The 15351-nt window shown below is 43.8% G+C and overlaps 1 protein-coding gene across 1 annotated transcript in view; it reads left to right on the top strand.

The window, feature by feature from the left end:
- Positions 1–15351, top strand: part of AP3B1 (adaptor related protein complex 3 subunit beta 1) — a 553719-nt gene that overhangs the window by 59922 nt on the left and 478446 nt on the right. Inside the window, exon 5 of the mRNA XM_082265474.1 lies at positions 12699–12859. Within this exon, the coding sequence (XP_082121600.1) occupies positions 12699–12859 (161 nt within the window). The remainder of the gene's footprint in view (positions 1–12698; positions 12860–15351) is intronic.

Below are 15351 nucleotides of genomic sequence, written 5' to 3' on the forward strand. Positions count from 1 at the left end.
TGTACAAAATGCCTCCAGCTTGCTATATTGTATTGCATTTTACAGTAAATTAAAATAAATTTCAGATTGAAAAGGAAAGGTAATTTTAATAACCTTCAATTTCAAAATGACTTGTGTCGCAATTGTGTGATATATATTTTTATTTGCAGTTTCATTTTCCCACAAAAGTGAAGCTACATATGTTTACCAAAAGTTTCAGTGTAGTGAGATAAAGATATATAATACATACTCGCACGCGTGCGCACTCACTCACCTCTATTCCACCACCCATAGCCATATATTGTATGTAGTACCATGCAAAGGTTTTAGGCAGGTGTAGTAAAATGCTGCAAATTAAGAATGCTTTCAGAAAAAAAGTGTGAATAGTTTATTTTTATCAATTAACAAAATGGGAAGTAAATGAGCAGAAGAGAAATCCAAAATCGTATCAATATTTGGTGTGACTACTCTTTGCATCAGTTCTTCAATTCTTCTAGGTACACTTGCACACAGTTTTTGAAGGAATTCGGGAGGTAGGTTGTCCCAAACATCCTGCAGACCTAACCACCGATCTTCTGTGAATGTAGGCTACCTCATATCCTTCTGTCTCTTCATTTAATCCCAGACAGATTTGGATGTTGAGATCAGGGCTCTGTGGGATCCAAACTATTGCTTCCAGGACTCCTTGTTTTCTTTTTGCTGAAGATAGAGTTCTTAGTGACATTGACTGTATGTTTGGGGTTTTTGTCAGGCTGCAGAATACATTTAAGGCCAACCGCACATCTCAGATGACATGATGGATAAGTATCTGTCTGTATATCTATCCTGTATCTGTACTTCAAAAGCTTATTTGTATTTTCCCATTTTCGCTTTGCAGTAGGAGAAAAAATCTTCATGCTGCTATTTGGCCTATCCTCTGCTCCCAGAGTATTTAGAATAGGGACCAACCGATTATCGGCAAGGCCGATATATCGAGGGCCGATATGCACTTTCCCCGATTTATATCGTATTCGGCCCCGGAAGTTACCAATATTGTCGTGACGTCGTTGCGTATGTTGTGCCACGCATCCTTGGATAGCTTCTGCCTTCTTAGGCCGCCTCCCTCAGCCTCGTCTGGAGTCAGGGAGTCTTGGGACAGTGAGTGTACAGTGCACACAGTGTGTTTAACTCAGCCGCCATAAATACACCCACCCACCACAGGGTGCCAGCCAGCCACCCACCCACCCACCCACCACAGGGTGCCAGCCACCCACCCACCACAGGGTGCCAGACAGCCAACCACCCACCACAGGGTGCCAGCAAGCCAGCCATTAAACATGAAACAAAAATTAACACGTTCAGTACCAGATTTGTGTCAAAAATTTGTCTTTATTTTTCAAAACTTTAATTGTACAAAATATTGGTTTCGGCAACGAAAAACCGATATCGGTCGATCCCTAATTTAGAAAGGTACTTGCACCCATTCTTTTATTCATTTTTTTTTTTTTGCATTCTTTTTCATAGCAATTTTGTACATTGTTGTAAAAACCTACAAGACCTATTGAAAGTAGTACATAGCACAGAGTCCAGCTGTAAAGAAAGGGGGTTGACTAATCCGTATGCACGTAATACTCAGGGGTACAATTGGGTAGACCACTTTCAGGTAAATATAATTTGCAAGCATTAAAGTGATGGCAAACCTATGAATTTTTTTTTAAATTAAAATAAAAGTTATACTTGCCTACTCTGTGGAGTGGTTTTGCACAGAACAGCCTTGATCCTCCTCTTTTCTGCTGGCGCTCCTGGCTCTTCCTATGTAGCTAGTGCTCCCATAGAACCGTTTTATGGGGCACTTGTGTGGCTTCCTCCTGAGCCAACCTGTCTGTGTCTATTGACAGAACTGCATCGAGATTGGACCCAGATAAGTATACAGGGGAGGGACAACGATAACCACTTTAATACTGTAACTGTAATACTATAGCTAATGCAGTAGTTAATCCGAAAGTGAGCGATATAAGACATCCAAGGAAAAAAACACAGGGGGGCATAGAACATGTCATATCAGAAGGGCTCTGTGTTAGACCAGGAAGATCCCTTAGGAGGGAACATGAGTAGATAGCTGGAAAAACGAGTGATCGCAATAGGACACAGGAGAGTGAGAGAGGACGGTGATGACTGTCATATGTAGGGTTGGAAAGTTGTGTGGGTAAGGAAAAGAAAAAAAGGACAAGGGGAGGAGGGGTAAACTAGCTCAGGGAAGATAAGGTACCAGACAAGGGATTGACTGGGTACAGCCTAACTTGTGAAAAGGAGGGAAAGAGGCGGAGGAGAAACAGACCAAGAATGTAGGGTCAACCTGCTAGAATACATTTGAAGTCGTCTAAAGAATGAACTTGTTCCAGTAAATCACATTTTGTGACATTATTCCTCTCTGCCTTTCAAAGAGCTTGTTAACTATCCCATATGTCTGATGTCTTTAACTTAGAGCAACCATTCTGGAATGGAGGGTTGAGTGGTAGATATTGGGGCGTGATCACAGAACCATCAAACAATTTTTGCAAAGAGTCAACAGGGTTGCAAGAAATGCGTTGAGAAAAAAAGATGCACATAAACTGCCAAAGTTTTGAGAAGAATAAAACGTGAAGCTACCGGAAACCCATTATCCTCCAGTGTTGTTATATTCCAAAACTGCAACCTACCTGAAGGTCCAAGAAGTACAAGGTGTTCAGTGGCCAAGGTAAAGAAGGCTGAAACCCGACCGCCACTGAACAGGACACAAGTTGATAAGTCAATGCTGGGCCAAAAAATACATGAAGATAGATTTTTCAAAGGTTTTTTTGGATTGATAAGGGGAGTGACTGTTGACGGACCAGATGGATGGGCTTATGGCTGAATCAGTAATGTGCACAGAGCTCCACTTCCAGGTGGAGGTGGGATACTGGTATGGGCTGGTGGTGGCGGTGGGATACTGGCATGGGCTGGTAATAATAAAGATAAGCTAGATGGAACTTTTTCGGGTTGAAGATGGGCTCAAAATCAACTCCCAAACCTATGGCCGGTTTTTAGAAGACACTTTCTTCAAGCAGCGGTACAGGAAAAAGTCTGCATCTTTCAAGAAGACCATCATATTTATGCAGGACAATGCTCCATTGCATGCATCAAAGTACTCCACTGTGTGGCTAGCCAGTAAAGTCCTTCAAGATGAAAGAATAATGACATGGCCCCTTCCACACCTGACCTAAACCCTATTTAGAACTTGTTGGCCCTTCCTAAATGTAACATTTACGGTGAAGGAAAACCGTACACCTCTCAACAGTGTCTTGGAGGCTGTGGTTGTTGCTGCACAAAAAGTTGATAAATAACTGACAGACTAAATTAATGGAAGGCTTATAAATGTAATTGAAAAAACAAGGTAGCTATATTGGTCACTGATTTTTTATTTTTTTTTTGTGTGTGAAATGTTTATCTGTAAATTTTGAATTGTTTATTATTCTCACTTTAACAGATCAAAATAAACAAGTGAGATGGGAACATTTTTGTTTTTCATTTAGGGCTCTTTCACCCGGGCGCTCAGTTTTTTTTTTTTTATCTCCACTGCGGCACTTTTTTTTTTTTTTTTCACGGTTGACACTTGTGTCATCCGCTCCGTATGTCCGCATATCATCCCATCCGCTTGCGGATGATATAGGGACATAATGTTAGTCTATGGGGATTGCGGATGTCAGCGGATGACACCGCTGACATCTGATTTTGCATCAGTTCCGTTTTTTTAACGGAGGAAAAATAGGGTTCTGTTCCAAAAAACGGAACAGAACTGAGAGGACACAAATCGGATGTCAGCGGATGGTCATCCGCTGACATCCACAATCCCATTGACATGCATTATGTCCGTGTATCACCCGCAAACGGATGGGGTGATATACGGACATACGGAGTGTCCGTGTGAAATAATAAAAGTAGTTGAATAAAAATTCTGCACACTAAGTTGCCCAATAATTGTGCACATAGATATTCTCCTTAACCACTTAAGCCCTGGAAGATTTTACCCCCATTCCAACCTGGGGGTTTTTTACGATTCGGCACTGCGTGACTTTAACGGACAATTGCGCGGTCGTGCAACGCTGTACCTAAACAAATTTGATGTCCTTTTTTTCCCACAAACAGAGCTTTCTTTTGGTGGTATTTGATCACCTGTGCGATTTTTTACTTTTTGCGCTTTAAACAAAAAAGAGCGCCAATTTTGCAAAAATAACAATATTTTTCACATTTTTTTATATGAAATTCCCCCCCCCCCCAAAAAAATGTAAAAATCAAATTTTTTTAACATTTTCGGCCAATTTGTTTTATGCTACATGTGTTTGGTAAAAAAAAAAAAATCACAAAAAGCGTATTTTGATTGGTTTGCGCAAAAGTTATCGCGTTTACTAACAAAGGGAAAGATTTTTGTCATTTTTGTTGTTTTTTTTTTTAATGCGTAATGGCGGCGATCTGCGTTTTTTTTTTCCGGTACTGCGATATTGCGGCGGACAGATCGGACCCTTGAATGACATTTTAGACACTTTTGGGTTTACCAGTGACATTTCTACAGTAATCAGTGCTATACATATGCACTGTTACTGTAAAATTACACTGGCAGTGAAGGGGTTAACTTTTTTTGAGAGGGAGGGGTTATGTGTGTCCCTAGGGTCACACATAACCTAGTCCCCTACTCACCGGACTGTAAGAGGAATCAAACCTTATTAGCATAAACAATGGCCAGGATCCCAGGAAAGCACCAGGTTATCAGCACCTCAGATCAATATCTCCTCACACTCAGATCGCAGCAGTTTCCGATTAGTACCATCCAGGAATAGATCCACCATAAAATTCAAATGGAGAGAGACCTCATCGTGCAGTATTATCAACTTTATTAAAGATCAAAATAAGATTGCACTTACAGCATTACAAATCAAATATGCGGTATCAGCTCCTAACTCGGGGACGCCAAACTGATGAGGTCTCTCCATTTTAATTTTATTGTTGATTATGCTAATAAGGCTTGATTCCTCTTACAGTCCGGTGAGTAGGGGACTGAGAGGGGAGCACCCGGACACATGAGCACTTTGATCATCTCAGTATTTGGTGTAAGACAGCAGACAAGCACTGAGCACTTTTTGGATGAAGAGGAAAATTAATTTATTTATATTTGTCACTGGACACTTTAACATTGAAACTAATTATATGTTTACACTAATGAGTTTAATAGCATTAACATACAGCACTTTATAATTTTATAATATTTTTGGAAATTTTATGGATTGTTGTATCTATGATAATGAGTTTTATATCACTTAGCACTTTATAATACATTTCATATGGTACGGTATTTTTTAAAATAATTTACAGGATATCTTTGCACATATCTGAGTATATATTGGCACTAGTTACACATTTATTTATTTATTTATTTATTGAGCAGCGCTGATACTTGCCTATTCAACTTTTGCAAAAGGTTTCCCCCCCTTGTTTTCAGCAGCAGCTCATTTTCAATTATATATATATATTTATTCCCTAAGCGCAGGCATTTTTGTATATAATAGTTATCACCACCTGACCCACTCTCAGAAGCTGCGGGACCCTCTGGGTCTCAGTCTGCCCTGGCTGCCATGATGGCGGTCCTACAGTCACTTGTGTCTAAGGTTGATATGGCCCTTCAGAAGCGGCCTAGCATGAAGCGCCCCCGCCTTCACCTGTATCCTGTGCCTCCTCAGAGTCTAAAGTGGATTTGGCCGCCACGGACACGAGTTAACCCACTGGGTCTGCATCTACCCTGAGTGCTCTGACAGTGAGGATGATTCATCTTCCACTATGGCTGCGCATGAAAAGATGCTTGTGGAGGCACTGATTGTATCAGTGCGGGAATCTTTGAAATTGGAGGACACAGCTGATGCTGCGTTGGTTTGGCCGGTGCAAATTTGGCACCCGTAGACCATCCAAGGTGTTCCCCTTCCCTGCCTATTTCGATGAGATTGTTGCTAGTCGGTGAGGATCCCTTAAATGCATGGTAGGAATACCTTAGTGTTTCGCTAGGAGGTATCCCTTTGAGTAATCTCTTTTAAAGAAACTGATGTTTGCACCGGCTGTGGACTCTCAGAAGGACAGAGGGCTGTCTGATTTCAGTGATTCCTACACTGTTGAAAGCTAGAAAATCTATTTCCAGGAAGATTTATAATCAAGTTTGTATGGTGTACATTACTTGGTGTGAGTCGTGGGGGATTTTTCCCCATTCCTTTTCCATGTACCACCTGTTGGAGTTTCTGATGTAGATCACTGTTTGGCTCTGGGTACCATCAAGGACCAGATTTCTGCCTATTTTTCCAACAGTCGTTGGCTGCGAATTCCTTGGTTCACAATTTCGTGCTGGGGGTTCGCCATCTTGCTCCTCCGGTGAGATCCCTGGTACCTCCGTGGGACCTCAATTTGGTACCGTCGGTACTTCAAAAACCTCCTTTTGAAAATATTTTTGAATTTCCTCTGCTCACTCTGTCACAGAAGGTGGCCTTTTTGGTGGCTGTTATTTCTGCACGTAGGGTGTCGGAGTTGGCTGCGTTGTCCCATCGGTCACCTTACCTAGTGGTTCACTGGGACAAAGTGATGTTATGACCCTCTCAGGCATTCCTTTCTAAGGTCGTCTCGGGGTTTCATTTAAATGTGAATATTGTGTTGCCATCTTTGTGTCCTAAGCCGAAACATCCTAAAGAAATTGCCATACATTCCCTGGATGTGGTTTGGGCAATCAGGGTGTATCTGGCGGCGACTGAGTCGAATCCAAGATCTTTTGTCCTTACGGATGGTTCTCGTAAGGGGCAGGCTGCGTCTGCTGCGACCATTTCCAGATGGATCACACAGACAGTGGTGCAGGCCTATTCTCTTAAAGGTCAGGTTCCTCCTTTCCCAGGCAAGGCGCATTCTACAAGGGCACTTAGTGCGCCTGGGCCTTCCGTCATCAGGCGTCAGTGGTTCAGGTGTGCAAGGTGGCTACATGGTTTTATGTACACACATTCACAAAGTTTTATAAGCTGGATGTACTTGCATGTTCGGATGATGCCACAAGGTTTTACAGGATGCGGTTGCAGAGGCTCCTGCCTCTTGAGGGTGTATTTTCCCCTGGTAATGAGCTTCAGTTGTTCCTGGTTGAGCTCCTGGTTTAACTAGTTGGCTATGTTTATTGATTATATGTATTGCTGTGTTTTTCCCACCCCTCCTATTGACACTGCTTTCGGATTTCCCAAGGGTCTAAGAAGATATGGAGCTGTGTCCGTTAGTGAACAAAAGAGAGAGCTGGATTTTTGTCTTACCATAAAATCCTTTTCTCTGAAGTTCACTGACGGACACAGCACCTGCTCCTCTGGGCTTGGTTATGTATTCTTCTGACACTGCTTGTTACAAACTGAAGTCCTATAGCAGGAAATGGGAGTATACACCCTGGGACTGCCCCAGGGGTGTAGCTGAATTATTTCTGCCTAGTCCTACTCCTGAGGAGAGAGCCGTATAGCCCAAGGGTCTAAGAAGATATGGAGCTGTCAGTGAACCTCAGAGAAAAGGATTTTACGGTAAGACAAAAATCCACTGTTTTTTTTTTTTCTTTTTGGTTTCCCTTTACTGTAGTTTTCTGTAAAATGCAATGCAATATGGCAACCTGGAGGTGTTCTATGCACTGTTGGTGTACAGAATGTCCCCAAAAATGTTCTTTCCTGCTTGTGTGGTTGGCTTGCTGATTTTCCCAGAAAGGTGTGCACTTCTAAGTACATTTTTAGGCATCCCTCCATTTGGAATTTTCGTTTCGCTATTGTTTCATTGACGGACGCAGTTCTCTCTGATTCATATCAGTACGGTAATACTGCCCCCTACAGGAGTAGGAAAAGCTGTTCAGTCGAAGGGATTGCATGAGGACTCGAGGGCATACAATGCGATTAGCGGAGAAGCGTTTTAACCTTAGGCAACGGGGGGGTTCTTTACTGTTAGGGCTACAAGATTGTGGAATTCTCTACCACAAGAGGTGGTTTCTGCGGGTAGTATGGTGGCTTTCAAAAGACTCTTAGACGTACTTCTCAAGGATCAGAACATTCAGGGCTATGTGAGAATATTACAGCCTCACACACCTACACAGGTTGAACTGGATGGACTATTGTCTTTATTCAACCTCACCTACTATGTAACTAGGCAGAAAAAAGTTCTGGCTACGCCTATGGGCAGTCCCGGAGGGTACACCCTCTCTCTTCCTGCATAGGATGCCAGTTTTAATCTGCCTAGTCAGGAGTAAGGACCTAGTTCCTTGCTGGGATCTTTGATCCTGGCATAGAAGTAATTTTTTTTTTTTTTTATGTAGATTTTTTTTTTTTTTAGCTAGTCTTTTTTTTTTCTCTGGATCGTTTTTCCTGTGAGATCTTCTGGCAATTATGCCGGGCTGGGCAACAGGCTGAACCCCCATATCCAGTGGTCACCCCAGTCTGGCCATTGAGCATGTGCAGGCCTTAGCTCCGCGCTGGGTCGGCCGCGCTAGGACGCACACGACAGGGTCTAGGCTTATGTCGCAGCGTTCCTATTTGGCCGACAGCACCACTCTCTGGACTTTCGGATCCGGCTGAGCTGGCTGACCAGGGAGTCTTGAGCTGGGAATCCTCCCCCTTTTCCTTAACACTCATCACCGCGGATGCAAGCCTGTCTGGGTGGGAAGGAGTCCTTGGCAGGTTCTCTGCTTCTGGAGTATGGTCCCTGGAGGATCCAGGTTACCGATCAATTTCCTGGGGCTGAGAGCAATCCAGCTTTGTCTGGTTCACTGGATCGGGCAGCTGCCCAGTGCACGTTCATTCTACTACGCCACAACCGTGGCTTATGTCATTCACCAAGGGGGCACCAAGTGTGTCCTTGCGGCCTTGGATGTGTCAATTCTTTGTTGGGCAGTGCACCTTGTTCCAGCTCTTCCGCTGTTCCCTTTTTTAGGTGTGGAAACCTTGGCGGGCGGATTGCCTCAGTCGACAGGCTTTGATTGCAGGGGAATGGTCCCTTCATCCGGAGGTGTTTCTGCAGTTGTGCCTTCGTTGGGAGCACTCCAGATGTGGACCTGTTGGCGTCGCATCTACAGGATAGTGCTGCGGTTTGTGGCCCGCTCCCGGGACCTTCTGGGGGGTGCAATGGTGGCACCATGGGTTTTGTCATGGGCAAGAACATTCGCTAGGTTCAACTTGAACGATGCCGTGGAGTTTAGCATCGTCGCCTGCGCACGGCTGCCGACGGCCGGCATAGTCGTGTGTGTGCGCTCATGGATGGGCCAAGGTCAGTCTTAGCTGCGGTCTACCCTTTCTCCTCTCAAGTTGCTGCCAATAATTTTTCACAGGATCGAGGCGGAAGGGATTCCGGTCTTTCTCATGGCTCCAGACGGGCCTCGCCGAGCTTGGTACGACGACCTGGTCAGGCTGGCCGCAGACGCTCCTTTGGAGAATTCCCCCTCATGTAGGAGTTATTGTCTCCAGGGCCCATCTCCCATCTGACTTTGCGGTCGCTAACTTTGCCGACTTGGCTGTTGAATGGCAGGTGCTGAAGGACAGGGGTTTGGCTGCTTCACCGATTCCCACCCTGCTTGAAGCATGTGAAGCGACTTCCAGGGTGATTTTTGTTCATCATACGAGACAGTCATATATTGCGTGGGCTCCCCCTAGCTCTTACTCGTTGGCCCGGTTCTTGGTTTCCTTCAATAGGGAGTTGATCACAAGTTGGCCTTCAGTACTGTCAAGGGTTGGGTTTCGGTTTTGGCAAATTTCTTCCGAAGGCTTTTGGTCGCCTGTGCCCTTGTGCGTGACTTCTTCCTGGGGGTGCGACACTTGGTGCTTCCGGTGCGACCTCTGTCACCCACTGGGGACCTTGATTTGGTGCAGTCGGTTCTTTTAAATCCTCTGTTTGCGAGTATTCGAGGGTATCCCCTGCCTACCTTATTACAGAATAAACAAGCAAAAAATTGGGGGAGCAAACCCTGAACATGTATATCTAAAGCCGGTGCAGCTATGGACCAAGCAACATGTATATTAAAAAAGAATAGCGCAACCATGCAAAAGAAATGACTATTAAATATGGAGACAATCCATAAATAAAAATGGGGATTTAGTCCCACCATATGGCCATATCGTGCTCAAGCCCACTGATAATGGGGTACTTTGACGCAGTGGTGGGCTTGAGCACGATATGGCCATATGGTGGGACTAAATCCCCATTTTTATTTATGGATTGTCTCCATATTTAATAGTCATTTCTTTTGCATGGTTGCGCTATTCTTTTTTAATATACTTATTACAGAAGGTGGCCTTCTTGGTTGCTGTCACTCTGCGTGCAGGTGTCGGCACTGGTGACGTTGTCCTGTCCTTCCTATATGTTGATCATGGGGCCAAGTTATCTGTCCTTCCCTTCGAAGGTGGTTTCTGGTGTTCACTTGCACGCGGACATTGTATTCCCATCTTGTATCCTGAGCCCTCACATCCTAAGGAATGTGCATTGCTTACTCTGTTTAGAGTGCGGGCACTCCAGGTGTACTTGGCGACTACTGAGTCTTTTCGTGAGTCAGCCTCGCTCTCTGTACTTACAGATGGCCCGTGAACGGGACTGCCTGCGTCTGCTGTGTCTATTCCCGGATGGATCGTACAGACGGTGGTGAAGGTTTATTCAATTAGGGGTCAGGTCCTGCCTTTTCCTCTTTCGGTACGTCCTACTCGGGCGCCTAATGCTTCCTGGGCTTTTCGCCTTGTGGGCTTCTGTGCTCCAGGTTTCAAGTTAGCTACCTGGTAGTCTATTCTTACCTTTACCATGTTTTATAAGGTGGATGTGCTGGCATCTGCAGATGCCTCTTTTCAGCCGCAAGGTTTTTTGCTGGCTGCTGTCTGGAGGGCTTTTGGCCTTCCTTGAGGGTGTTAACTGTTTTCAGGTGGGCCTCATCTTTTGTGCTGATGAGTCCTATGTTGCCTGGTCAGCTATGTTTGGCCTTGGGGACTTGTTCTTTTCTGCTGTTCTTACCCCTCATTTTATGGTACTGCTTTGGGACATCCCTACTGATATGAATCGGAGAGAACTACGTCCATCGAACAATAGAGAACTGGATTTTTGACTTACCGTCAAATCCTTTTCTCTTAAAGCGGAGTTCCACCCTAAAATTATACCTCCATCTTCTTGCTCCGGGTCACCTGAAAAACAAATGGATAATCGCAATTTTTTTTTTTACGTACCTTGTTTAGAAGAAAATATACTTACCTTCCTCTTCCTCCCCTCTGCGGCCATGGCGATTCGTCACTTCCTGGCTTGCAATGATTCTTGGGAGCTGAACGTCATCGCTCCTAGGAATCAATGCGCCTGCACCGGCCCCAACATCAGTTCCGGTGCAGGCGCTGTCATACCTTGCTAACCGGTTTCTGGGCATGCCCAGAAGCTGTGCAGGGATGACGCTGCGGCACCGGAAGTGACGGCGGGGCCGGTGCAGTGCAGCGTGGGACCGAAGAAGACTGAAGAGGACACAGAAGAGGATCGCGCTGGATTCAAGCTGCTCACACCTGAGATGGCAGCGCTGGACACTACATTTTCAAGGTAAGTATTTCTTCTAAAAGGTAAGTGCAACCCAGGACAGATCAGAGGCTAGCCATTGTGGAATGCACTAGCCCTGACTGTCCCGGGGCTATTTTTATTAAAAAAAACTTTCCCAGTGTGGAACTCCGCTTTAAGTTCATTGACGGACGCAGTACCTGCCCCTCTATTTTGAGTTGGGTTGGTGTTACTTTTCTGACACTGCTTTGATACAAAACTGTCATCCTATGCAGGAAGAGAGAGGGTGTACCCTTGGACTGCCCATAGGCGTAGCCAGAAATTTTTTCTCCCGAGTGTCCTACTCCTGTAGGGGGCAGTATTACCCTACTGATATGAATCAGAGAGAACTGCGTCCGTCAATGAACTTAAAAGAAAAAGATTTTACGGTAAGTCAAAATCCAGTTTTTCCTGAGATGTTACTAGGGATAATATTTCTAAAGGGATGCAGACACTGCAGTTTTTCAGAGCACGATGAGTACACCAGGTGATTATAATTAACCAGATGCTCATATTGACTTGATAAAACCAACACTGCAGCAAAACTTGTTAGAACCCTTAAAATGTACATTAATCAGCCAGATGTCATTTTTTTTTTTTTTCAACTAAAGTAGTTACATTTAAGGCCCCCACCCTTTGCACGTGGGCCATCCAGCTGCAGCGTGTCCATTCTGGTGCTTTGGATGTAGATGTGAACAGACAGACATTTTGGTTCATTTGCTTCTAAATTAATTTTAATTTTGGGTGAACAGACCCCTAAGGGCCCATTCAAACTTTTGTTGCATTATCAAACGTAGCAACGCTATGCATTTTTTTTTTTTTTTTTTGGTGCACTGTGCTCACAGTATATGGGCTAGTAGCACATTTTAATGCAAACACACAGCACACTAGCAGCATTTTTTCCAATGCAGAACACTAAAATGTACACTGTTACGCGCAGTAGGTAAACCATTCTTGTAATGTGGGCTGACTTGCGTATGTTCAAAGCCCACACACGGGCTTTTTTTATTTTTTTATTATGAAAATTGTTGTACAATGGTAGGATGAGAGGCATGCAGGTCGCAGGGTGTTATTTTTTCTTTCGAATTAGTCTTTTTGAATTTATGGTCTTTGTTCTAATGTTTACAATATAATTTTTTCAGGATCCCAATCAGCTGATTCGTGCAAGTGCACTGAGAGTACTATCCAGTATCCGTGTGCCAATTATTGTCCCAATAATGATGCTGGCTATAAAAGAGGCCTCGGCAGACTTGTCTCCCTATGTACGGAAGACGGCAGCACATGCCATCCAGAAGCTGTATAGGTAAGATGGCTCCACTCTTTTGACTTGATTCTTTATCAACTTAAATGGACATGACAGCTCTGTTCTTTAAATTGTGTCATGGGTCTTGTGACCATGACTCCGATTCTAGCTTCTTTCTTACCCTGAAAAACTCTGAAGTGCTACTCCAGTGTAAACTTCACCAGTTTTATACTCTTTCATCAGCAGGGAACTGGAAAGGTTAAGTTTGCCTTTTGGGTAAAAGTAATAAAAGCACATATTTTTGCATGGAAAAAAATATACATTTAATAATTTTTCTGCAGGAATTTGCAAAGTATTGCAATGTCAGGCTCCTGTTCGGGCTATTAGTTTGAAAGCTGCAGGGCTTGTGAATGAATTACAAAGGTGCTCAGCAGCACTCTCGCAGTTCATTGAGCGCTACAAACCATCTGCAGATTTGGAAGACAGGACTTCTAGTTCTCTGATTCACAGATCACAGTGAGTGAATAAATGACGTGGCTGTGCGGGCAGAGCCCTGCACCACTGTGCCGCTTTTGAAAAGTGACAGCTTCGCCTTTCAAGGAGAATTCACCCAACACTGCTTAAAGGACACTTGTCACAAGAGAATTACAGTTGCTTCTCCTCCACGGAGCAATCCCTCTTGGCCTTACTTTATTATATTTATTATTTTTCTTTATTTTTTTCAAACTCTTTCTTCAACTTCTCATTGCCTTGTAATGCCACAAATAGGATGCACCACTCCGGATTCAATACTTCTATGTAAAAGCTTGGGAGCTGTATCTGGACACAGTGATGTGGGAACGACCTGTAATGTTGCTTTGGGCACTGAAACCTGCACAGGTGTTCACCCTTCAAATTAGTGGAGTGCATATAGTTCCATTGCTATGGAACCAAGTCCCTTAAGACCCCTTTGGTGCCATGTCCACAATGACGGGTGAAGTTTGAAATTTTTATACAGTCCAGTGTTTTAAACAGGTAAGGCTCGTTTGACCACTGCTCAGAAAGACTGGGGCTATAATTAAATTGTATTCACTTCAGTGTAAACTTATCAAATTTGACAATAAAACTCGACCATTCAGAGCTTAGTCTTAAGTGGATGACCAGGTGTTAAATCAAACCACAGGTTGCACACTTTACTTGCACATTTGCCTCTAGCCCCTATAAGGTACTCCGATGCTTACTCTCACTCTTTCAGCATGAGGATTCGTTACAGTATGATCTACACCTGATTTGCTTCATTCTTTTTGACACTCTTACCCTATATTCCGCATCCTAGTCCATGAGTACCCCACAGAGAAAAACCCCCACTCATAGCTATGGCAGAGACCTAGTGAAAGGGTACCATGGTAAAACTGGAAGGGTGAATATTTGCTTTACTAAAGGACCACACAACATTCCGCCTCGGAGTGATAATGAGCTCCTTGCACTGCTGCAGGTACTGATTCTAACACAGGTCTCTGCATCTAATTCTAGTTCTTTTTCAGGCCTACTTGACAAAAGCGGAATTCTCTGCATCTGTCACAATTCCTCAGACAAATAATGACCATATTACAGTCATCTCTGTCCAGGGCTCAAAAAGACCAGGCCTCTTCTACTACTCCCATATCTCTACCTGAGTTGATTACCAATATGTCTGCCTTTGAGAAGTCATGCACAGAAGGGAATGAAGAAGGGCATATAAGTAGTATTGGAAAAAGCTGTCGAAGATTTTTGTTCCAGAGATTGCCATTCAGTTCCCTGTTCATTAACAAATAGAATGTGCAAAGTATAACAATTGGATCACTCCAGAAAAGATTTTCACTCCTCCCAAAATCTGTCAAACTCTATCCAATGGATAGAGTGTTCAATGAAAAGTGGTCTATTCCTGTAGTTAATCATAATGTCTCTGTCTTAAACATCTCACTACATTTATTAAAGATGTTCCTTTTTTCAAAGATTCTGCAGCTCTTTTACTCATGCAGGCCCAGGCCTGCAACCAGCTCTTGCTGCAATTTCACTATGTCAAACTGCAGAAAACTGGACCAGGACAATGAACAACCAATATGACCCTTTATTCCAGGATCATGCTTTAACAGATTATAATACAGGATTTATATAGTGCTGACAATTTACACAGTGATTTACAATATAAGACCGACAGTACACTTAAAATACAATTCAATACAAGACGGTTAGAAGAGCCCGTAAGAGCTTCCAATGTAATAGGAAGGTGGACAGAGTAGGGGATAGTCGGTCAGATTGAGTTACGAAGTGCCAGAGGATGGGAAATGCTCTGGAGAAATCCCGGAGGTGAGCATTGCAGGAGACAAGGGGGCTAAAGAGCAAGAGGTCTGTGGAGGAGTGGAGAGGACGGTTTGGGTGATATATCAAGACAAGATTGGTGATGTAGTTTGGGGCAGTTGTGGATTGCTTTGTATGATAGTATTTTTAAAAAAGTTCTCTGGGGATCAAAACCCAGTGTAACAATTGGCAAGAGGAGTGGCAGACAGAGTTGTTGGGAGGGTGGATGAGTT

This window comes from Pelophylax lessonae (assembly GCF_965119305.1).
Source record: "Pelophylax lessonae genome assembly, chromosome: 1".
Lineage (NCBI taxonomy): Eukaryota > Metazoa > Chordata > Amphibia > Anura > Ranidae > Pelophylax > Pelophylax lessonae.